This window comes from Dendropsophus ebraccatus, chromosome 9, assembly GCF_027789765.1.
Source record: "Dendropsophus ebraccatus isolate aDenEbr1 chromosome 9, aDenEbr1.pat, whole genome shotgun sequence".
Lineage (NCBI taxonomy): Eukaryota > Metazoa > Chordata > Amphibia > Anura > Hylidae > Dendropsophus > Dendropsophus ebraccatus.
The window spans coordinates 80,430,770-80,455,778 of record NC_091462.1 but is presented as its reverse complement, the minus strand read 5'-3'; the positions used below and the strand labels follow the sequence as shown (position 1 = coordinate 80,455,778).

Genomic DNA, 25,009 nt, shown 5'->3' with positions numbered 1-25,009 from the left:
TCGTGGTGTGGCGGTATTATTCAATGGTATCATTAGTGATATATTTTGATTTTCAAAAGGCAATATGTAATCACTGTATGGTGGTAAGAATGTTATAAGATAACTACCGAATGTACTGGGGCTCATAATACAGTGTGGGGGCACTTTCTGGGCTTTACACTGTCTGTGCCGCACCAATTCTGATAACAGTGGCTTGTCCCGGCCCTGGGAAGAGAGGCAGTGTTTTTCCTTTAGGAGGTAGAAGGCTATGTAAGCCAAATCTCTGCTTCCTCAGATGGTTGTTTTGGTGTTCTTGTCCTTCATTAGTACATAGCAGGGTGCAGGTAGGCTACAGAGATGGCTCTGGCACAGCTTGAGGGTACTGTTTCTTATTGAAGAGTGTAGTAGAAATAGTGAAGATTGCTAAACAGTTAAGCATAATTCACTTGGGCTTGGTACATTAGCCAAATGACTAAATAAAAAACTGCAGCAACAAGCCATGCAAAGTGCACACCGAGGAACTGTCAAAACATAATTAGGCAGCGTGGCGATAATAGTGGGTTACCTGTCTCTGTTTTACTGGAGAATCCTGCTGCCTGTTTGATTGCTGCTGCTGTTAATGCTAATCCTCTGCTTCTTTTCAAGCCATGCTGAAGCACAGCCTCAAACTGAGCGCACAGACAAATAACTCTGCAACAAAACAAATGCATAATTAGAGCCGCTCACAGAAGGAAGTGAGACATGTCTTCTCCGCAGATGAAAAGGTGGAGGGGGCAGGAGTGCCTCAGCGTGGTGGCACGAAACTGCTTACAAATCACAAGCATTAGATCTTCACTTTGGCTTTGACTATCATTTTCCTATTTCTGCACGAATTGACTAGATATTATAATCACATTATGATCTGTCCCTCTATTATTTGAATTTTGATTCAAGCTGCGATGCTCACTTTAATACAAAGACAATGGTCGAGGCAAATCGCCAAATTACGGCAAAGACCTCCTAATGTGTAAGGTTTGGTTATCACAGTGTAAAATATTAAAAAAAAAATATAAAAAACATAAATAATGGCTGTAAAATAGGTGTAAAAAGTGGTTTTTAATCTAATAATGTGTACTGATAAAGTTTATGGAAAAAGCGTCTGTCAGTGCACACACACAAAAAATTCCCTATTATTCACGGGGGTCGGAAAAGTATCTCTACAATGTAACTTTTATTGGTACAACACCAACCTGTTTAACTGTCTTTTTGGACAGCTGTCATTTTAAGACTAAAATACATCAGTCTCAAAAAGGCGGCTAAGACAGTGTGTGAACACAGCTTGAGGCTGGGTTCACACCACGTATATTTCAGTCAGTATTGAGGTCCTCATATTGCAACCAAAACCAGGAGTTGATTAAAAACACAGAAAGGATCTGTTCACACAATGTTGAAATTGAGTGGATGGCCGTCATATAACAGTAAATAACTGCCATTATTTCAATATAACGGCCGTTGTTTTAAAATAACAGCAAATGTTTGCCATTAAATGGCGGCCATCCACTCAATTTCAACATTGTGTGAACAGAGCCTTTCTGTGTTTTTAATCAACTCCTGGTTTTGGTTGCAATATGAGGACCTCAATACTGACTGAAATATACTGTGTGTGAACCCAGCCTAGAGGTGTTTCAAGGTAAGACCCTGGACATCAATAAAATCCAATAACCTGACTGATGTTTAAGATCCCGTTGTTATATTCGTGCTTGTTGCATGAAAGACAATAAATCCCCTCCCGTATTCTGAGTGTATACTTTATTTCTCCAAGGAGTTTTTATAGGAGATATATATATATATATATATATATATATATATATATATATATATATATATATATATATATATAAAATGTATAGCGACTGGGTACAGCTTTTTTTTTAACAATGCGTGCTTTGATCAATAGTTTTCCATAGATTTTAATAGAACAAATTATAAGATTTTTTTTTTTTTTTAAAAGAAACTTTTTAAACGTCAAAGGTTTAAAAATGTTCAACAGAACCAGCCTGAAAGTCCCCGGGCACAGATAAGGTGTTTCAGGCTCCATCTGAAGTGCATTTTTGTCATGACTACTTAGGTTAAGAAAAATAAAATTACAGGATGTACTCGATAGTTCCAAAATATCAACGTGTCGCTGAGGCTTTGTAACAATTTGTGCATGACTGCAGATGCTCCAATTAACTTCCGAAACAGGGGACACAACATTGTAGAAGAAGTTAGGGACGTGTTACACTGTGTGTCTGAGCTAGCTATCGGGGGCAATGATGCGTGATGCACACTGCAGCCAACACTGTCATCAGCCGCACATCATCAACACCTAGTTTTCTGATGGAAAATGTACAGCAGGCTCAAGGTAGCCGCCAGGAAATTTCTCCCTGGAAATGTTCTGTTTCAGTAAGAAAACAAGGGAATTTTATAAATGACATTGAATGTCTTCTAGATGACCAGAAAAGAACACTATCATAATGATGGAACCTCAGCGGAAGTCAATAAGGGCTACGATACTTATTGCAATGCAATAACAAAGTTACATAGCAATCTGCATAGAATATATCAGTATAAAAAATTGGTAAAAAATTGTGAACACTCTTCTCCTTCAGTGTTGGAGTCAGAGGAATGATCATGTTTGGCTGTTTCCAATAAATCCCTATGGAGATGATCAGTGTATACTAGTCTTACTCTCTAAAAATTTCTATATTGACCAATACCAGCCTGTCCCTGGGAAGCGTGGTGGGATCCATGGCAACGCGGCGTGACGTCACGCGTAGGTCCGTCCATGTGACGGGTCACGTGGTGCCGCTGCGTCGCCGCGCTGGATTGCGATCACGTGACCGGCGTCGAGGAAGCGTCAGAGGGGCTGGACTCCGGTTATAACACACATATAAAAGGGCCGCTAGCAGGGGCTTCCACACCTCCTGGAAAAAGCTCAGTGCGAAACGTGCGTTGGAGGGGGACGTGCACACTTCCATACCACAGGTAACACCAGCAATATCTTATCTTCACCTCCAGTTTGGCCACTATTGAGGAGTTGGGCATTATGCAATTACTGTTGTCACTTTATAGGCCTGGGGGTGTTGCAATGTGTCTCTTGGATAATAGTCCACTGGGTATCATTTAACTTAGACCCATTGTTTACATCCTATATTATACTGCCTTCTCACTTATACATTTACTCATCCTGTGGGTGGTTGTTTTTTGCGTGTGCAGCCATTGGCTCTTTTTACCAGTTTATCTAGTATGTATTTTATGAATTTTGGAATAAAGTTGTTTACATGGATTAATACATAGTGTTGCCCGTTTTTGTAGGATTTGTAGTCTTACTCTCAAGAAGAACTTAAACACCCTAGTCCTTGACAGTTGGGGGACAGAAAACTTTTAGACCCCCCAAACAAGGCGAAAAAAGGGTTGTCATGGATGATCACGCAAAAAACTGCAAAAACATGTATTTCTATATTGTCCTTTTATAGAGCCACCATTGCTGTATACTGGGAAACACTGGAAATAGATGATCAGTTTATTGTGTTGTGCTGTTAACAATGAAAGACAACAAAGCATGTATTCTAGTTCCCTTTTTGTAATAAAAATAAAACTTCAAAGTAAACTAAAACCTATTATGCAAGACATTGGGGGGAAAAGTTCTTGGGAAAGCAGAAGCTAGAATGTTTAAACAAGTATTATCCCTTCTATGCACATTATAAAGGCACCAGAATGAAGACAAGCAAGGCTGGGTTCACACTACGTTTTTGCTATCGATTTTTTTCATCCGTTTTTTGCAAAAAAAAACAGATGAAAAAAAAACGTATGCCTTTGTGTGCATCCGTTTTGATGGGTTTTTTTTTTATAATGGAAGTCAATGGAAAAATGGATCAAAACGGATACGTTTTTTTAGCGGACACGAAAACTACGTTTACTACGTTTTTGTGTACATTCAAAAAAAACAGATCAGTTTTGATCCATTTTTTTTTATAATGGAAGTCAATGGAAAAACAGATCAAAAAGGATGCACACAACGGCATCCGTTTTTTGCAAAAAGGATGAAAAAAAAATGGATGAAAGAAACGTAGTGTGGACCCAGCCTAAGGCTGCATTCACACATTCAGTGTTTTTCCTGGTCCGTGATTGTGGTCTGCTAGCTACGTCCGTGATCCGTACAAAACAGTCCGTTTTGCATCGTGTCGTTTTTTTTCACGGATCTGTTTTAAAGTATTTTAAATTACAATGATTACATCACATCCGTGTTTTTCACATACAAACACGGATGTAACATCCGTGAAAAACACGGATCTCATTGATTTCTATATGGAATCCTTTCCAAGTAATGACCTATTTTTTAACGACACCGATCACGGATCCGTGAAATGACGGAACGTCTGAATAGCCCAATAGAAAGCAATTGGCCGTAAAATTGTCCGTACGAACGGATCCGGGAGTACGGACAACTTCACGGAATGTGTGAATGCAGCCTAAGGGTGCATTTACACAGAAAGATTACCTGACAGATTATCTGCCAAAGATTTGAAGCCAAAGCCAGGAATGGATTTGAGAAGAGGAGAAATCTCAGGCTTTCCTTTATTATCTGTTCTCTGTTTATAGTCTGTTCCTGGCTTTGGCTTCAAATCTTTGGCAGATAATAATCCGTCAGATAATCTTTCTGTGTAACTAGACCCAAACCCCCCTCCACACCCACACCTGACAACAATAGACATACCGGCTATCGGAATCCGAAGCAATCTCCTTCCGTCCTCCAAATCGAATCTGACACTGTAAAGCAAAGTGAGGAAAAAGGTTTCGAAAAATTATTTCACACTTTACTTGTATTCTGACAATCCGTTAATGTGTATCACAAGGTTTTCCTATGAGTGCCTGGTCTCTAGAGGATTACTCCCACTTAACTTTAACCAGTTAAGCAGCATCTATATTCCTGAGATTGAAGGGGAAGCGGTCATGTCCTTGGTGGTGTGTGAACCAGCCCAACTACCTTATAGCTGCTGCACACAGTTCTTGCCCACTGTGGCTTGGTATGTGCAACTGTAGTCAGCTAGGCCCCCTGCAGTCAGATATGTCCCCTGTAGCTAGAGCCCCTTGTAGCCAGGTATATCCACTATAGTAAGATATGCCCCTAACAGCCAGGTATGTCCCCTCTAGCCAAATATGCCCCTTATAGTCAAGTATGCCCCCTTGCATCCAGATATGCCCTTTGTAGCCAAGTATGCCCCCCCCCCCCTCATTGTGCCCTGCAGCCAGATTCGCCCCTTGTAGTCAGTAGCCAGATATTTCCCTTGTAGCAAAGTATACCCCCTGCAGCCAAATAAGCCCCTAGTATTCAGACAGCGCTGAGTGGCAGAGCAGCTTGCCACATCACTAATCCCAATACTTAGCACCTCTTCCAGCAGCTGTACTCAGCTGACACTAGCTGTGCGTGTAGGACAGGGGTGGTTTTAGAAAAGGACAGCTGTTGGACGAGGAGGTTGGACGAAATATGGTGTATTGAGAAAGCGGTCAGCACCAGCTGTGCCCGGGGCAGATGCCCTCCTCCTTAGCCATGTCCCTGTCCTGGGGGAAGGAGGGTGGGTGTTCTCAGGAGCGGGGGTTGATTGGTGCTGCAGAACACTGCTAAATGCTATTAACGCCAGCATTCAGCAATGTCCCGGCTCTAAAAGCAAATTAGTTTTTTTTTTTTTTCCATATGTCTCACACGTAACCCCTAACCCGCGCCACGTACCCCCTGAGGTACGCATACCGAGGCTGAGAAACACTGTCCTAACGGCACTGCCCTTAGCAATGGTGTCAGTATGTACAGTATGTGATTTCTCAGGGAAAGACTTTCTCCGCTTTCAGAAATCTCACATTTCCTCCAGCTCTATGAAGTTTACATAAGAAAATGCCAACTATAGACAATTGGCAAAATAAAACATTGTAAAGTCCTAAAAAAGCACAGCCAATCATTGATGCTATTTTTTAACTACACACGTTTCAGTTTAACACCTTTTCCAGATAATTCACACTTGCTTTGGTCGGTGAATAACTATACATATATATTTAAAAGGTGTTGTCTGAGAGATAAATAAAACTACACTAGCTGCTGGAAAGGTTATATAAAAAAAAAAAATTAACTTAAAGGGAAATTAACAAGAACATTCTAATCTCCTGTTACGCTCCCATAGCGCAAGCAATGCTGAAAAAGAATGCGTCTTCATCTGGTGCTTTGATAAGCGGTGTCATGGCATCATTGCAGAGCATCGCTTCTATATTCATGGGGAGGGCGTGCGTGGCAGTTCAGTATATCGAGGGTGGTAGTTCCGCCCCACGTGCACCAAACTGCCTAGATGGTGACAGTATCGGGCACTATGGAAACACTACAGCTGGTAAGTTTCTCTAAAAAGAGAACTTGAAGCCAACCCCACAAAAAAAGGTGTTACTAAATAGTTTAAGATGCCACGATCACACACATTTTTACAGGTTTTTTATATGTCCTCCTGTTACTAAGATATGTGGGTTTATAGTTTGACAATAAAGTTAGTAGTCAGATGGGTGTAAGAACCTTTGCTGTTCTGAGTGTCATGTTATCGAGCTGCAAAAGAAATGAAGGGAAAAAAAAAACTACTGTATACTGTTAGCTGCCAGAGGTGGAAGGAGGCTGATTTTGCCAATAGCACACCCCAAAGAGCACAGATTAGCAGTAGCACCAAGGAAAAAGACATGAAAGCAAACAAGATGAGAAGAAGTGGAAAAGTATTTAAAGCAGCTATTAAAAGTTTTCCAGATGATAAACAGGGGCGTGGCTAGCATTCACGGGGCCCCATAGCAGACATTTTTAAGGAAACCCCCTCCCCTACCCACAACACAAAGCACTGCGTATATTATATATATAGTGGAAGCAAGTGGAGGACAGCATCATCTTCCAATTAAAAAGACTTTATTGTGCCAGTCTGCATAACAGTGCAAAGTTTCAGCTCGTAAACCAGAGCCTTTCTCAAACATGCTTTAGAAAGGCTCGGGTTTACGAGCTGAAACGTTGCACTCCGCAGCTCCTGCCTTGGTTTCTTTGATTTTATATATATATAAAAAAAAAAAAAAAAAAAAAAAATTTATATTTATATATATATATATTTATATATATATATATATATATATATATATATATATATATGCGCTACTGGTAACCCCTGACCTCTGCAAGGAGCTCTGCACATTTTCCTACTTGATTGCACAGCTGGAGAACAGAGGTCAGAGGTTATCAGTGCAGTGAAGCAGAGATCTCAGTCTTCTGCTTGTTAACCCTTTTTTTTTGTGTTGCAGCATGTAAACATTGGGTCACTTTCACACTGCAGTACATAAGGGGTTAAGCAGAAGGACACATGCTCTTACCTTCTCCCCCAGGCCCCCCTCCTGCACAGACCCCATAGCAACTGCCTACCATGCCTCTATGGTAGCTATGCCACTGATGTTTAGTATGAAAGTAATAACACTGTAAAGGTTGTATACCAAGTTATTATAAAAGATTACCTATTACCAGAATACAAAGTACACTGTACCTGCTTTACAGCATCCAGGAGCCGCTCCATGAGATACTGTCTTTTGAAATCATTGTTCTGTAACCCTGCAAAGGAATAAACCATTTAAATCAGTGAAGCGAAAGGATTGTGTATAGAGGAATACTAAACAGAAAATACTTCACCTCCTTCATGTCTCATTTTAACCAGCCATTATTGAGAACATATTACACTGTTTGTTGTTGAGGCAGTGTGTCTGGAATCTAAACGGAGCATTTTAGATTGACCTTACATTCTTTTGGTAACCATTGCTACTACTATAAAACTGTAAGAAGTTTTCATACTTAAAACTTTCTAAGGGTGCGTTCACACCTACCGCATCCGCAGCTTATTTTTCCGCGGAAATCCGCAGGTCTGGTAGTGCAGATTTCAACCTGCGAGAAATCCGCGTATGCGTGCGTTTTGCGGTTTTTCTGCAGCAAGTTTATCGCAACTGAAATGTCTCTCATTCTAAACGGACATTTCATTTGCGATAAACTTGCTGCAGAAAAACCGCAAAACGCACGCATACGCGGATTTCTCGCAGGTTGAAATCTGCACTACCAGACCTGCGGATTTCCGCGGAAAAATAAGCTGCGGATGCGGTAGGTGTGAACGCACCCTAAGCAAACAAGTCTGTCACTATACACTATAAGTGAAATATGGTGGGGACATTTATCATGACTGGCGTACTTAGATAAGTCTTAGATAAAGCCCCACTCCCTTTTTTTCCAGCCAGATTTACTAAGAGGTGCACGCCAGCTGGTCTGCACCTGACACAGGCACTGCGCGAAGTCTACACCTCCCCCATCTACAACTCCCCCGCCTTGCAGATTATGGTAGGCGGACTTCTGCGCCTTCTACGTGGCGACGCCCAGGCCGCAACAATAATAAGTCTCCGCCATGGTTTCTCTGGAGTAAAGATGGAAGACATATGTTTGACACCAGCATCAATCGATATTACAGAGGTGGGGTTAATTCCTGTCTGACACCTACATGTTGCACACAATATTGGCACATTGCTGTAGATGTTTACAGTGATAGCTTGGATGAAAGAGTCGTCAAGCATGTTTTTCTCTACAATAGTTGTACTATAGATATGTTTGGTGTATACACTAGACTGAGATCGCTCTTTTACTAAACCCCTCTATCCTTCTCTATCTTTACAATGTAGACATGGGAGTAAGCCACTACCAGACACATCGGGCGACATACCCCATTCTTCTTTCCTCAATATTACTTCGTAATAGAACTTTATTTAACTTTTTATTTACATTGACACTTCTGTCAGCCTCTGCACAGCGAGTGGTGTCTGCTGCATACAGAAAATTGGTCGGGAAGCCTCCACCCTGGATATTGCATATAATAATATACAGTACACAGGGTATTAAGATCCTGCTCTGTAGATCATTGCTCAGCAAAGGTGAAATAAAGCAGGGGATAAGTAACTGCAAGGCTTAGGTAGCCCTGCAGTCCCTGACACCAACATCGGTGACAGCAGAAAGGTCACACTTTTCTGCTGCCAGTCACCAGAAGTGTAAATATAAATAAAAAAAAAAATCAATACAGTAATATACAGTACATAGTAATAAAACTTTATTAAAGCAATGTAATGAAAATGTATGTTTAGTGTCCGGAGCACCCTTTAAGATAGACGACTGGTCCTGCTGGCAGGTTTAAATGACTTTTCTCTAGTGTGTACAGGGCCTTAAAGGGGTATTCCACCCAAAATAGACTGCAATCTACGCACCGACACTGACCAGGTCAAAAATAATGATAATAATTTAGGACAGGAAGTGGTACATTTGCTTTAGAACATATGCCCATTGGTAAACTATGTTTCTTTATTCTCAGTTCTGGAAGCCTCCAATTATACATTTCCAAAACTTTACATTTAAAATCATCACAACTTGCTCTGTAAGGAACCATGACTCCCCCCCCCCCCCCCCCCCACACACACACACACAGACACAATTATGATATGAGTGATTGGGTTTATTAAACTAGACATTTTTACATACTGTATTAGGGATTTCTGAGTTTATAGAGAGGTAGAGTGGTTAAGAGTGTCTCTCTCCGGCTGGAGGATTAACATTACACACATAACCAGTTAGTGTGAATGAGCTCTGTCTGTGGTTTCCCTAGGTACCCCTCCGATTACATATGATTACTCTGGGGTCCCAGAAGGGAGACACTTACTAATCACGTCATGGGACAAGGGCTACTCTGGTGAAGTTTTAAAAAATTTTTTTTTAAATCAACTGGTTTCAAAAAGTTTGACAGATTTGTAAATTATCACTGTTCAAATCCTGAGGGCGCCCACATGACCTCTTCGCCGAATGGCCTGCAGGTAGGGAGTCTAGAAGTCAGAGTCTCCAATGCATCTCTATGAGAGCACTCTTATGGAGATGAATTGGAGTCTCCGACTTCCAGTTTTCAAAAGCCCTGGAGAAGAGGGATCAGAAGAGCCATGACATCACCACCTGCAGGATTTGAACAGCGTCGCAGGACCCGTATGAAGCCACACCACAGGGCACCACGGGTACATTGAGCATCAACAATAGCATCAAACTCCCATCATCTCCAGGGCCGTATTTGTCACTAGGCACCCGTGGTCCGGTGCCTAGGGCGGCGCCCTGGGGGGGGCGGCACCCGCAGGGAACACTTTTTTTATTATTAAAAAAAAAAAAAAAAAACGTCCGTAGGCACCGGCCCACGGGTGCCTAGTCCGCGCCGGGGGGGGGGGGGGGGGGGGGAGGTGTGACGGAGCGGCCGGGAGCAGGCTGGTGGGCAGGCTGGTTCCCTCCCCCCATGCAGCGCCGAGGTCCGGGGTGCGATGCAGGGGGTGAGCTTCCGGCACACACAGTCTGACAGAGGCCGGAAGCTCCCAGCTGCAGCCCCGCGGTCCCGGATCTTCTCTCCTGCTCGGCGGCACTCACGTGATGTGACGTCATCGCCTAGCAGGAGAGAAGATCCAGGAACGCGGGGCTGCAGCTGGGAGCTTCCGGCCACTGTCAGACTGTGTGTGCCGGAAGCTCAACACCTGCCTCGTACCCCGGACCCCGGACCCCGGCGCTGCATGGGGGGAGGGAACCAGCCTGCCTGCCCATTCTGTTTCCGGCCGCTCCGTCTCCCCCCAGCCCCACAGCGTCTGCCCGCCCCCTCGGCCCCCTTGCATCCTCAGCTGCCCCCCTGCTGGCGGGCAGCCTCTCCCCTGCCCCCCCAGCCTCTCACCTGCCCCCCCAGCCTCTCACCTGCCCCTCAGCCTCTCCCCTGCCCCCCAGCCTCTCCCCTGCCCCCCCCAGCCTCTCACCTGCCCCTCAGCCTCTCCCCTGCCCCCCAGCCTCTCCCCTGCCCCCCAGCCTCTCCCCTGCTCCCCCCAGCCTCTCCACCTAACCATCAGCCTCTCCCCCCAAACCTCAGCCTCTCCCCCCAAACCTCAGCCTCTCCCACTGCCCCCCAGCCTCTCCCCCTAACCCTCAGCCTCTCCCCTGGTCCCCAGCCTCTCCCCCCTGCATTCTCAGCCTCTCCCCTGCCCCCCCAGCCTCTCACCTGCCCCCCCAGCCTCTCACCTGCCCCTCAGCCTCTCACCTGCCCCTCAGCCTCTCACCTGCCCCCCAGCCTCTCACCTGCCCCTCAGCCTCTCCCCTGCCCCCCAGCCTCTCCCCTGCTCCCCCCAGCCTCTCCACCTAACCATCAGCCTCTCCCCCCAAACCTCAGCCTCTCCCACTGCCCCCCAGCCTCTCCCCCTAACCCTCAGCCTCTCCCCTGCCCCCCAGCCTCTCCCCTGCCCCCCCCCCCAGCCTCTCCACCTAACCCCTTAGCCTCTCCACCTAACCCTCAGCCTCTCCTTGCCCCCCAGCCTCTCCCCTGCCTCCCCCAGCCTATCCCCTGCCCCCCAGCCTTTCCCCTGCCCCCCCCCCCCCAGACTCTCCCCCTAACCCTCAGCCTCTACCCTGGTCCCCAGCCTCTCCCCTTGTCCCCAACCTCTCCCCCCTGCATTCTCAGCCTCTCCCCTGCCCCCAGCCTCTCTCCCCTGCATTCTCAGCTGCTCCCCAGCCTCCCAGCCCCTCCCCCTGACCCACAGCTTCTCCCTCTGACCCCCAGCCTCTCCCCCTGAATCCCAGCTTCTTCCCTGCCCCCCTACCGCTCCCCCTGACCCCCAGCCTCTCCCCCTGAGCCCCAGCCTCCCCTGCCACCCTAGCTGCCCCTCCCTGCTGGTCCCCTGCCCCCCAGCTGCTCTTCCTTTCCCCCAGCTGCTCTCCCTTTCCCCCAGCTGCTCTCCCTTTCCCCCAGCTGCCTCCCTTCCCCAGTCACCCCCAGTTGCCTCCCTTCCTCAGTCAACCCCAGTTGCCTCCCTTCCTCAGTCAACCCCCAGCTGCCTCCCTTGCCCTGTCACCCCTAGCTGCCTCCCTTCCCCTGTCACCCCCAGCTGCCTCCCTTCCCCAGTCCCCCTGTCGCCCCAGCTGACTCCCTTTCCCAGTCACCCCCAGCTGCCTCCCTTTCCCAGCCCCCCCCAGCTGCCTCCCTTCCCCAGTCACCCCCAGCTGCCTCCCTTTCCCAGCCCCCCCCAGCTGCCTCCCTTCCCCAGTCACCCCCAGCTGCCCCTGCAGACAAGTTGTGGTCGGAGAAGTCTTCATGATGCTGCGCCAGATGGAGAAGAAAGCAAAAAGTTAGCGACGGCAATCGGAGAAGACGTCACCTGTGAGTCATTAGTAACTGCACTGTAATTACTTCTATAGTGTGCCGAGCCTGTGTACCATTGGGGTCTATAAGGGTCAGTTTATTGTTTGCGGTAGTGTACTGACACAGCCCTGCGGTCACTACAGTACACTAGTGCAAACTTTTTAACTAGGACCCAACTACAAGAGCTGCAGGCACTACAACTCCCAGCATATCCTGAGGACTGCAGACTGTCAGTACTTGCTGGGAGTTGTAGTGCCTACAGCTGTTGTAGTTGGGTCCTAGGTGCATTATACACTGTATTCTTTGTGGCATATAAGAATACATAGATCTGTGGGGGCTCAGTGTAGGGAAGTGACCGCAGAACATCACTAATAGGGGATAGAACAAAACCATCTCCCCCTATCCCTATTAGTGATGTTCTGGGGTCACTTCCCTACACTGAGCCCCCACAGATCTATGTATTCTTTTTTTTTTAAATTGTATATTTATTGAAGATTTTTGTTATTTTTTTTGTTACAATTGCCAGGGGTAACAAACAAGATAAGCATTAACAGGTCAAATGCAGGGTGTCATCATTCCTACCGCAAATAAACCAAAAAACAAAGCCAAAACTAACTGAACAGTGCTCCATAACAGGTTATGAGACTTACAGGAGCCAATCTATGAAGTCACAGCAATAGTAAGACAACTGGAACGAACCTAATAAATCAGATGAACAGACAGAGACAATACATGACAAGGGGAAGAACAAAAAGGGAAGGAGGGGGTAGGTCAGGGGGGAGAGGGGGAACGCTGGTATACTAAGGGTGGCGAAGGTCATTATACTGAGTCGACACCCGTACAGTAGGTATCCCAGGAGGCCCAAACAGAGTCAAACAAAGGCATTGTATTATTCAACGAGGCCGTCAGTTTTTCCAGTGCTCTGATATCTTTAATTCTGGCGAGCAACTCGTCCAGAGAGGGGGGAGAGGTCTGCTTCCAGGAACGGGGGATCAGGGATTTAGCTGCCGTCAGGATATGGAGCAAAAGCTTAGTAGGCCTTTTCCCCAGAGCCTTAGGGGTAACATTAAACAGGTATGTCAGGGGGTCTAGAGCCACATGAATCCCAAGGACTGAGTATATCAGTGCCGCCACCTGGCTCCAGAATGTTTTAATGCCTAAACAGTCCCAGAAGATATGAAGCAGGGAGCCCGTAGCTCTGTTGCACCTCCAACATAGCTGAGAGATGCTGGCATTAAATTTATGCAGTAATTCGGGGGTGTGGTACCAACGCATCATGAATTTATAGTGCGTTTCTTTATAGTTAGTACAGATAGAGGAGGTCGCTGCCCTGCTCCATATGATCCGCCACAGCTCCGGCGTAATAGACCGGGCCAGAGCCCCCTCCCAGTGATCCATATATTTATGGCGAGCTGGCGAGTCTCCCACCGGCGAGTTCAGGATAGAATAGATGGCTGAGATAAGGCCTCGTGTGGAGGAGCCCATCCTGGCTAACATTTCGAAGGGAGTAGGCTTGGAAACCGCCAGAGCCCCGAATGCCGTCTGCATAAAATGTCGGATGCTCAAATAGGTAAGATATTCAGAATTGGGGAGTGAGTGTTTTTCACTCAGCTTGGCAAAGGGGAGCAGCTCCCGAGTCACCGGATCTACTATATCCGCAAATTGGAATAGACCCCTACTAGACCACAGTCGGGCCACCGCCGGATCCAAGCCCACCTCCAAGGACGAAGTGAAGAGAAATGAGGTTAAAGGAGAATGGCGAGAAGAAAGGTTGAATTTAGTGGCACAAACAGACCATATATGTTTAGTGAATTGTATCGGGCCAAGCAGGGGGAGAGAAGGAGAAGTAGAAGGGGGAGGGGCCCATAAGTATGAGTTCGGGTGGATAGGCGTTAACCAAAGCTTTTCTATCATCGCCCATCTTTTATAAGTTTGGAGCGAAGCCCAGCCAAATACATGGCGGAGATGGGTGGCCCAGTAATAAAGTTGGATATTGGGGACCGACAGCCCGCCTTGGGTCTTGTTGTTCATCAGTACAGAGTTAGGTATGCGGTGGCGTTTATGTGCCCAGATAAAATGAAAGATTGCCGATTGCAACGTTTTCAATTCTCGCATTGGGATTTTAATCGGTAAGGTCTCGAAAAAGTAAAGGAGTTTTGGTAATACCGTCATTTTCACGGAGGCTATGCGACCCAGGAGGGAGATATGTTGAATATTCCACTTGTTCAGTAGGGCCTTGAGATCTTTGAACAATTGCGGATAATTAGCAGCATAAAGGGAACCATAAGTTGGAGTGAGTCGGACTCCCAAGTACTTAATGGAAGAATCGCTCCATCTATATGGGTATGCCGACTTCAATTGGGAGAGCAGACCAGTGGGTAAATTAAGGGGTAGTGCCTCCGTCTTTGTGGTATTGATTTTATAGCCAGACAAAGTGCCAAAAAAGGTGAGGAGATCATGAAGCACAGGCAGGGAAAGAAGAGGGTTAGTAAGGGAGAGGAGAATATCGTCTGCAAATAGCATAATTTTGAATTCTTTGTCCTTCACATGGACCCCTCGGATGTCTGAATTGTTTCTAATCGCCGCGGCCAGGGGCTCTATACAGAGAACGAATAGCAAGGGCGACAAGGGACAGCCCTGGCGAGTGCCATTCCGAAGGTGGAAGGTGGTGGAAATCTGATGTGGAAGTTTAATAGATGCAGTAGGGGAGGAGTAAAGGCCATGAATGGCAGACAGAAAGGGTCCCGAGAACCCATAGACTTTTAAAGTTTCGAAAAGAAACGGCCAGCTTAAGCGATCAAACGCTTTTTCTGCATCCAAGCTGAGCATCAGGGCCCTCTCCGCCTGCTTGTTTACTATATCTATAATATCAATCGCTCGTCGGGTGTTATCAGCCCCTTGGCGACAAGGGACGAAGCCTACCTGGTCCTTATCGATCAGGGAGGGGAGCCAGAACCCAAGGCGATTAGCCAGCAATTTAGTATATAGTTTGAGGTCGGAATTCAAAAGGGCTATCGGCCTATAACTGGAACAATCAAGTGGGTCCTTACCGGGTTTCGGGATAAGGGTAATATATGAGTGAAGAAGAGAAGAGGGAGGGTTGCGACCCTGTAGGAAGGAGTTATAGAGGGGTAGGAGTTTAGGAAGGAGTTCCGTAGAGAAGGTTTTGTAATAGAGGTACGTGAAGCCATCAGGGCCCGGTGCTTTCCCAGACGGCAAAGATTTCAGAACTTCTTGCAATTCCTCTAGAGTAAAGGGGGAATTCAGTTCCTCTAATGCCGCCTGGGGAAGGGTAGGCAGATTACAATCTTCCAAAAAGGACCTGAGGTGTTGGCTGCGAGCAGAGGGGTCTGAGGGAAGAGAGGAAGGGAGAGAGTAGAGTTTAGAGAAGTAGTTCACGAAGACGGAGGCAACGTCCCTGGGGTGTGTTTGCAATGTGCCCTGAGGGTCCCTAAGTGCTTGGGGAGACTGCGCAGCCGAGCGGTCATTGAGTAGTCTTGCCAACAAGGTATGTGCCTTGTTACCCTTTTCATAAAATCTCTGCTTAGTGTATAATAACAAACGTTCAACCTTGTGCATCTGCAAGTCTTTAAGGCGTGCTCTGGCCGCTATCAGCTTGCGCAATGTCCCCGTGGAGGGGTGGGTGGTCAATGTCGTCTCAAGAGAGGTAATCGTCTGTTTAGTTTCTAGAATGCTAGCCATGGCATCCCTCTTCCGCCTAGAGCTCAGGGCTATGCAATGTCCGCGGATTACCGCTTTGTGGGCTTCCCATAGCACTGAGAGGGAGTTAACGGTACCTTCGTTTTCTGCAAAGTACGAGGTTATACACGACTGGATGGAGTCTTTAGTGTCCTGGCTTTTAAGCAGAGAGTCGTTAAGCCTCCAGTGACACTGCCGTGTTGGGGAGAGTAGGGAGGCCAGAGTCACAACTACAGGGCCATGGTCAGACCAAGACATTGGTCCAATCGTGGTCTCTCTCAGAAGTCGAACTGTGGGAATGTTGCCAAAAAAGTAATCTATCCTCGTGTGTAACTGATGGGGGTGAGAATAAAAGGAGAAAGTTCGCTCCCCAGGGTGGTCCATACGCCAGAGGTCGTATAACTGATGGGAACGAATCAGTTTACGGAACTGGGTAGAGAGCCTAAGTTGTTCCACAGGGGGGGGCCTGTTAGTCAGGGAATATCTATCTAAGGTGCCTGAAAACGTAAGGTTAAAATCACCCCCTATCACCCTAGGGGAAGGGGGGTAGGAGGCAACACGTTTTAGTACTTTGCGAAGGAATGAAATCTGCGCCCTGTTTGGGGCATAGATGTTGCAGAATAGGATTGGCTTGCCCTGGAGGACACCCTCCACTATAATATATCTCCCTCCTGGGTCCGGATATGTTGAGACTACTTGCACTGGGCAGTGCTGAGAGAACAGTATGGCCACTCCAGATTTTTTACTTCCCGAGGAAGCCGAACAGACCAAAGGGTAGGTGTGTCGGGCAAATCTAAAGTTAGCATTGGAATCAAAGTGGGTCTCCTGTAGGAAAGCCACGTCAGCCCGGAGGTCTTTGAGCTCCTTGAGCGCTAGTCTCCTTTTGACATTAGAGTTTAAACCCTTAACATTCAATGAAATACAGGTAATCATGTTGGGGGATAAAGAAAAGGAAATCGCCAATGTAGAGACTCACCAGCCCTCCGGAAAGGGATATAGGTAGAAGGAACTCCTCCATTCAGGATAAAGTAGCAGGTACGCGCCATCCATGCCCAGCTAACCGGGGAGGGTAACCAAACTAGGAAAAGAGGGGGAAGGGAGTGGGGGGTACGACACAGACAAGACAAACGGACAAAAATGCAATGAAAACATATAAACATCTTGGAAAAAGCACTTAGCAAAGAAACCATACCAATACGGTAAGGGAAAGGGGTTAGTAGTGGCCTACTATACACTAAGGAAATACATCCAAGGTTAGAGCAGGCAAGACCCCAGAGGGGGAGGAGAAGAGCGGACAGAAGAAAAGGTAGTAGAAAGTACGGGAAGTGCATAAGGAAAGATCAGAGTGGTATGTCCACACAGTATTGTAGAATGAGCAAAGAAGAAGAAAGGCCCAATAGTTATCAGGAGATAAGTAAGGTGTCAATCAAACATTTCAAAAAGCAATGCGAGACATCTCAAGAAGGAGTCCCAGGGGGGGACTGCCGGTCAGTAGCCGAGTCCCTGGATTTCTGCCGCCGGCGTTTATGACTCGCCGGTTGCCAAACCGAAGGGAGGGGTGACGGTGGTGGGGCCAGAGTCCAGCTGGCGATCTGGGGTTCCCGGATGCCCAGAGTGTCACAGAAGCTAGGTAGGTCAGATATGTCCTGTAAGGTAGCTGTGCGACCATTCTTGCGAGCCACTAAGGCAAAAGGAAAGTTCCAACGGTAAAGGATATCATTGTCCCTTAGAATTGTCAGGAGTGGGCGAAGAAAGCGTCTCTTCTGGAGGGTGATCCAGGACAAATCTGGATACAGCTGGACCGGTGCTCCATCAAAGTCGAAGTTGCGTAGCGTTCGTGCTTTGGCCATGATACGATCCTTCAAAGTGAAATCATGGACACAACAAATGACATCTCTGGGAACCCCTGAGGAAGACTTCGGCCGCAGGGCCCTGTGAGCTCTATCCAGCTTTATTTTGTGAGAAGATGGCTCCCCCAGGATAGTGTTAAATATAGCTTCAAGAGTGGCAGGCAAGTCCTCATCCTGAGTGGCCTCAGGGAGGCCCCTAATCCTGATGTTATTTCGGCGCCCCCTATTGTCCAAATCCTCCACATGCCTTTGCATCTCATTAAGGCTAGCTGATTGAGAGGCAACTGTAGTGTGTAGCTGCGCAATATAGCCTCTTGTAGCATCATGCTCAGTCTCCAATGCATCCACCCTAGCCCCCACAGCCTGGATGTCTTTGCGTACTGCTGAGATCTCCTCACGACAGGCAGATTTTACTTCAGATAGGAGTGAGTGAAAGTCATTCTTGGAGGGTAGCTGAGCCATTAGTTGTTGAACCACAGCCTGTGAGCAATCCCCTAGGGAGAGAGAGTCCGTGTCAGAGTCCGCTTGGAGCGGCCATATGCCAGAACGTGGAGTGTCTCTGCCTGAGGGTCCAGGGCCCTTGCCAGGAGGGGTGACGGTCCCCGAAGCGTGGGGGAGCGGGGGTTGCGTTTTTAGTCGCGATTTGTCCCCCTTCTGTGCTTTATTATTGCCCGACATGGCGGGGTGAGAGTCCCCACAGTAAGGCAGGACCAAGCTGCGGCGGGATGGGAGGGGTGACCCCTTTATTAGGCCTGTGAGGGTGAGTGACGGCACTGTGCCTCGTTCCTTTGCTGTGGGAGAGAGCACCGCTTCAGGGCTCAGAGAGGGGGAGCAGACAGATGAGCCGGGAGATGTACTCACTGCAGCCGTGCTCCCGGTAGTGAGGAGGGAGCGCGAGTGAAGCTGGCAGGGGTCCCACTGTACCTGCGTCACGAGGCAAGATGGCGCCGGCGGGAGCAGGAAGGAGCTGACTGCCGGCTGGCGCGCGTCTGCCGCAGGCCGGACGGGACCGGAGGAAGTCGTCAGCCGGTTAGTGGTCGTCTCGGGAGGCTGGCTAGCCGATCGGGTGGCAGTCCGGTGTGTTCTCCGCGGCCGCAGCAGGTCCGGTACGGGCAGGCCGGGTGTCGCCGCTCCCGGTCTGAGGAAATACCGCTCGAGGGTGGCGGTCCCCGGTCCGGGGGTGGCTGGGGCTGTTGAGGAGGATCTCCTGGTCCTGGTCCCCATAGAACAGGGGAAAAAACGGGTGTAGGAGCGGTGTGGGCCTTCTTAATGAACTGTGTGGAGCAGGAGCTCAGAGCTACACGTCTGCCTCCATCGGCTGCTGGCTCCGCCCCCCAGATCTATGTATTCTGATCTCCCACGACGCCTCCAGGACCCAACTACAACAGCTGTAGGCACTACAACTCCCAGAACAGTCTGCAGCCCTCAGGATATGCTGGGAGTTGTAGTGCCTGCAGCTGCTGTAGTTGGGTCCTAGGTGCATCATACACTGGATGCTTTGTGGCATATCAGAATACATAGATCTGTGGGGGCTCAGTGTAGGGAAGTGACCCCAGAACATCACTAATAAGATATTGGGGGAGATGTTTTTGTTCTATCCCCTATTAGTGCTGTTCTGGGGTCACTTCCCTGCACTGAGCCCCCACAGATCTATGTATTCTTATATGCCACAAAGCATTCAGTGTATAGGACCCAACTACAACAGCTGCAGGCACTACAACTCCCAGCATGTACTGACAGTCTGCAGCCCTCAGGATATGCTGGGAGTTGTAGTACAGTAGTACAATCCTATGATAACTGCCGCTGTAGACAGATGTATTACTGGACCTTCAGGGCTGATGGTTGTCACCCACAGATTGCAGCCACCAGGAGCCTCTGCACACAGTGATTTATTACAGGGTTGTCCTCTCAGAGACTACAACTCCCAGCATTCCCTGAGAGCTGTATAAATGGAGGGTGTTCTGAGATTTGTCACAGATACAGATGAATTCAGGAAAGGAGCGGGGTCAGCATGTCAAGTCTCACTGGTTGTATATTGGTGGCTCCAGGTACCCCAGTCCAACACTGGACAGAACCAGTCCCCCGGCCTCCTTCCTTCCTCCATCACGTCTGTTTGATGAGAACAGCGGGCATCAAGCAGAGCGGCACCCAAGTGCCAGGGTATATACCATGCATGTACAGTAACGGCGCGGCGGGGGGGGGGGGTGGTGAGGGGGGGCGCCTCTGCGTGCAAAGTGCCTAGGGCAGCATGAACTCTAAATACAGGCCTGATCATCTCCCATTGGCATCCTTTGGCAGAACAGCCATCACCATTACATATTTTGAGTATGCATTTCTACCTACAAAAGGTAAGAGTCCAATCACTATATTGATATTTGTATGGTAGTAATTCACATTGTGCCAAAAGCATTACAAAAGGCACCGTCCGTCCACCAGTGCTTTTCTGTTGTTTTTGTTAGATGGATCCCCTAAAAATAAGCTTACCACAAGTGATAACAGTAGTCAGCTGTAATCTGTGGAGGTACAGAGCAATAAGTTCCCCTGCAGCACCCCCACAGGACAAATGAAGCATTACATGTTGCACATGAACTAATGGTACCCCTCCAACTCACTTAAAGAGCCCATAAGGGGTATTTCAAGATGAACACTCTAAACTAGATAACACCATTTATATAACATGTGTAAGTCTCTGATGAGCAATCTACAATTATGGATGTGAAATACCAATTTCCTAAAAATAGAACAGAACATTAGAAATAAGTATTCCAGTGACAGTGGCATTAGTCATATTGTGTGCTGAATCAAACCCAATAAACAACCTAATATAGCTGCTCCTATAATGTACAGACCACCCGATGCCGCTGCATGTATATTATAGGCAGACAGTAATTTTGTATGCTGGGGGGGCTTGGTTTGTATAATAGTTATTTTATATGAACATAGGCATTGGTTTTAAGCTGTTAATCTGTGAACAATCGTTGTAAATTCTACAGAATGCAAATTTTCCCCAGTCAATGAAGGGCAGGTTCCAAAACTCAAAGGCTAAAGACGTGTGAAGGGTTTAAAGGGACGGGATAATGAATTCTGCATAGCTCTGCTGAAACATTATGAAGGGGATTATTACTGAATCTTAGCACTTGATTATCTAAAACAGCAAACTCAAAAGGCCAAGCCAATAGGTCGACCTGTGTTTGCTTCATTTTATCCATCTCTACATATAAATGACATACAGCCTGTCAGCACATTTTCAGACTATTAAATGGGTAACCATTATCCCAATATAAAAAAATTATCACCTATACAAGGAAGTGGGGGTCCAACTACTGAGCTGCCAATCCATTCACACAGGGTACAACTGACCTCCATTGTTGTGATGGGTAAAGGTCCAATTGCCGAGGCCCCCCCCCCCCCCCACTGGTCAGCTAGCTATTCCCTATCCTGTGTATAAGAGATAATGTTTATTCCTCAAATAACCTCTTTAAGTCCTAAGAAATCCACGTAAAGGACCTCTCCATGTAAAGGACCATGCAACACATTAATAAATGTTCCGCCCGAGGCGTGCACCAGGGAGAAGGTGCAGGTTCGCCTGTTCTCCCTGTCGTAAGCCTGCCGTATGCCGCGCTCGCCTGATGGGCGGGCGGGGGGAGCTTGGGGCGGCGTGACAAGGCTCCTACCACGCCTCATTTATCATAATTTATGCCTGCTCACAGGTGTAAATCATAATCCAAATCTATACCTGCTTCCAGGCACAGGTTCGGGGGTCCGGCCGGCCGTATTCACCAAGAGGAATCCTGCCAGGGAAAAGGGGGCGGAGCCTAATATAAGACCGGCATACTTGTACACCGGTCTTCATAAATCCCCCCCAAAGAATTCAAAGGCTTGTCACAGTATCCACCATAGTAATATAGAGTTGTATAATGTGTGTGACGCCACCATAGGGCCAAAAAAGTGCAAATGATATAAGCATGGTAGCATGGCTGAATTATAAATAACCTGAAACATTTACCTTGAAATTCAAATTACTATGGAAACTACTACTATAGGCACTGGGAATAAATTCCAGTTCAATAATTTTAATCTATAATCAGCCAAGCAGAACACTTAGAGCTTCCATATACTTCTGAGGTGTCCTGTGCTAGGGAGAAGAAGAAGCAACTGTATTTAAGAGGGTTGTCGAGGCATTAAAAAAGAGCTTGGTACTTGGTACAGGGCGGCATAAACATAAAAAACTAGGTATACTCACCTCTACAGAGCCCCCGCATATGGGGGGGAGGGGGTCGGAAATTTATAATTTATTTTTATATATATATATATATATATATATATATATATATATATATATATAAATGTGTTCCATTCCAACCCAAAAAGCAATACAATACAATATACACTACCGTTCAAAAGTTTGGGGTCACATTGAAATGTCCTTATTTTTGAAGGAGAAGCACTGTACTTTTCAATAAAGATAATTTTAAACTAGTCCTAACTTTAAACAAATACACTCTATATATTGCTAATGTGGTAAATGACTATTCTAGCTGCAAATGTCTGTTTTTTGGTGCAATATCTACATAGGTGTATAGAGGCCCATTTCCAGCAACTATCACTCCAGTGTTCTAATGGTACAATGTGTTTGCTCACTGGCTCAGAAGGCTAATTGATGATTAGAAAACCCTTGCGCAATCATGTTCACACATCTGAAAACAGTCTAGCTCGTTACAGAAGCTACAAAACTGACCTTCCTTTGAGCAGATTGTGATTCTGGAGCATCACATTTGTGGGGTCAATTAAACGCTCAAAATGGCCAGAAAAAGAGAACTTTCATCTGAAACTCGACAGTCTATAGAAATTGAAGATTTCCTACAACGGTGTGTACTACTCCCTTCAGAGGATAGCACAAACAGGCTCTAACCAGAGTAGAAAAAGAAGTGGGAGGCGCATTGCACAACTAAGCAAGAAGATAAGCACATTAGAGTCTAGTTTGAGAAACAGACGCCTCACAGGTCCCCAACTGGCATCTTCATTAAATAGTACCCGCAAAACACCAGTGTCAACATCTACAGGCGGCTGTGGGATTTTGGCCTTCAGGGCAGAGTGGCAAAGAAAAAGCCATATCTGAGACTGGCCAATAAAAGAAAAAGATTAAGATGGGCAAAAGAACACAGACATTGGACAGAGGAAGACTGGAAAAAAAGTGTTGTGGACGGATGAATCTAAGTTTGAGGTGTTTGGATCACAAAGAAGAACGTTTGTGAGACGCAGAACAAATGAAAAGATGCTGGAAGAATGCCTGACGCCATCTGTTAAGCATGGTGGAGGTAATGTGATGGTCTGGGGTTGCTTTGGTGCTGGTAAGGTGGGAGATTTGTACAGGGTAAAAGGGATTCTGAATAAGGAAGGCTATCACTCTGCAACGCCATGCCATACCCAGTGGACAGCGCTTGATTGGAGCCAATTTCATCCTACAACAGGACAATGACCCTAAACACACCTCCAAATTGTGCAAGAACTATTTACAGCAGAAGCAGGCAGCTGGTATTCTATCATAGGTAATGGAGTGGCCAGCGCAGTCACCAGATCTGAACCCCATTAAGCTGTTGTGGGAGCAGCTTGACCGTATGGTACGCCAGAAGTGCCCATCCAACCAATCCAACTTGTGGGAGCTGCTTCTAGAAGCGTGGGGTGCAATTTCTCCAGCTTACCTCAACAGATTAATAGCTAGAATGCCAAAGGTGTGCAATGCTGGAATTGCTGCAAAAGGAGGATTCTTTGACAAAAGCAAAGTTTGATGTAAAAACAATGTTATTTCAAATACAAATCATTATTTCTAACCTTGTCAATGTCTTGACTTGACGTATGGTGGTGAATAAGTGTGACTTTTCATGGAAAACACAAAATTGTTTGGGTGACCCCAAACTTTTGAACGGTAGTGTATGTAGGCTATAATGGTCCCTATATAAACTACAACTTGTGTAAGCCATGTGTAAGGAAAGAAAAAAAAAAGTTTTACCTGCTAAAAGTCAGAGGGAAATATACATTTTAACAATCTTTAGGGTGCCTTCACACACATTAGATCTGCAGCAGATTTCACATGTCAGTACATCCCTATGGTAATACACACTCTCAGTGGGATTGACATCCCGCTGCATGTATGTAAAATTACCACCCCCCTGGCGGCTGGAGCATATATCCCCTCCTCCCCGCTCCAGCTTGCTTCAGGGGTTCTCAGCAGGACGTCCCGCTCAGCCAATCATTGGCTGCGGCGAGGCAGTGCACTGATTGGCTGAGAGGGACGAGCAGACACCGGGAACCCCGAAGCAAGCCGAAACGGGGAGGAGGTGATGTATGCTACGGCTGGCAGGGGTTAACTTAAATACATGCAGCAAGATGTCAATCCCACTGCAAGTATGTATTCCCATAGTGATGTACTGACACTGGATCCGCAGCGGATTTCTCAGCGAATCCGCAGCGTAAAATCCACTGTGAATCCGGTGTGTGAAAGCACCCTAAGAGTGTAACTATCAATCCTTTCTGGTGGCAGGATACACTGTTAAAATCCTGCCGCTGGCATGTCTGTTCAGGCACTCGCCAAGGACGGAATTCATAAGGCAGCACCATTGACTGTATACACTTACAACAGCGCTGCCGGCTGAATTCCGTCCTCAGTGTGCGCCCGAACCTGCCAGCAGCAGGATCAGGCATAGAACATCACATCCCTGGTCCCCTCTCTAACCATGAAGTGGCTGAGGACCGGGGGAATGGAGCATTGGTAAGCGGGCACCAAAGCTGTAGCCAAGGAGGTAAGTGCATATTATTTTTTTCATCCACCCCTTCCCGATAAAAAAAAATCTGTCTGCCTGGAATTCTCCTTTAATAGAATTTTATTTGCACCAACTGTGGCCTACAACGTCAGTTCTTTTCATTCTGTATTCACCACAAAGAGAAAACCATCAGTGATTTCTCACACACAGCACAACCTTAACAGATGACGCCTTGCTAGTAAATGGCAAAACAGTACAACACAAATAATACTTTTTTTTTTTTTTTTTTTAAATTACTGACATTTTAGCTGGGGAGTAAATAATCACAGGGTGACTGGTAAATCATTTTTCTATTATGCAGAGCAGACTATAAAGATTTTACAAGCTCACCAATCACAGTTTTTTGAGAACACACTGCCATTCACTGGCCCCAGAGCGGCAATTTGAACTATGTGATAGACAATAGTAGACA

General features: G+C 46.7%; 1 protein-coding gene across 4 annotated transcripts in view; it reads right to left on the bottom strand.

Annotated features, from left to right (window-relative positions):
* SNX29 (sorting nexin 29) overlaps positions 1 to 25,009 on the bottom strand; it is a 394,719-nt gene that overhangs the window by 352,927 nt on the left and 16,783 nt on the right. For all 4 annotated transcript variants that reach the window (XR_011364568.1, XM_069983707.1, XM_069983706.1 and 1 more), the window contains exons 2-4: positions 7,545 to 7,609; positions 4,718 to 4,770; positions 545 to 669 (exon numbers count right to left, since the gene is read on the bottom strand). Coding sequence is in view for 3 of the 4 variants with exons in the window: in XM_069983707.1 (XP_069839808.1) it covers positions 545 to 669; positions 4,718 to 4,770; positions 7,545 to 7,609 (243 nt within the window). In the remaining variant the exon portion in view is untranslated. The remainder of the gene's footprint in view (positions 1 to 544; positions 670 to 4,717; positions 4,771 to 7,544; positions 7,610 to 25,009) is intronic.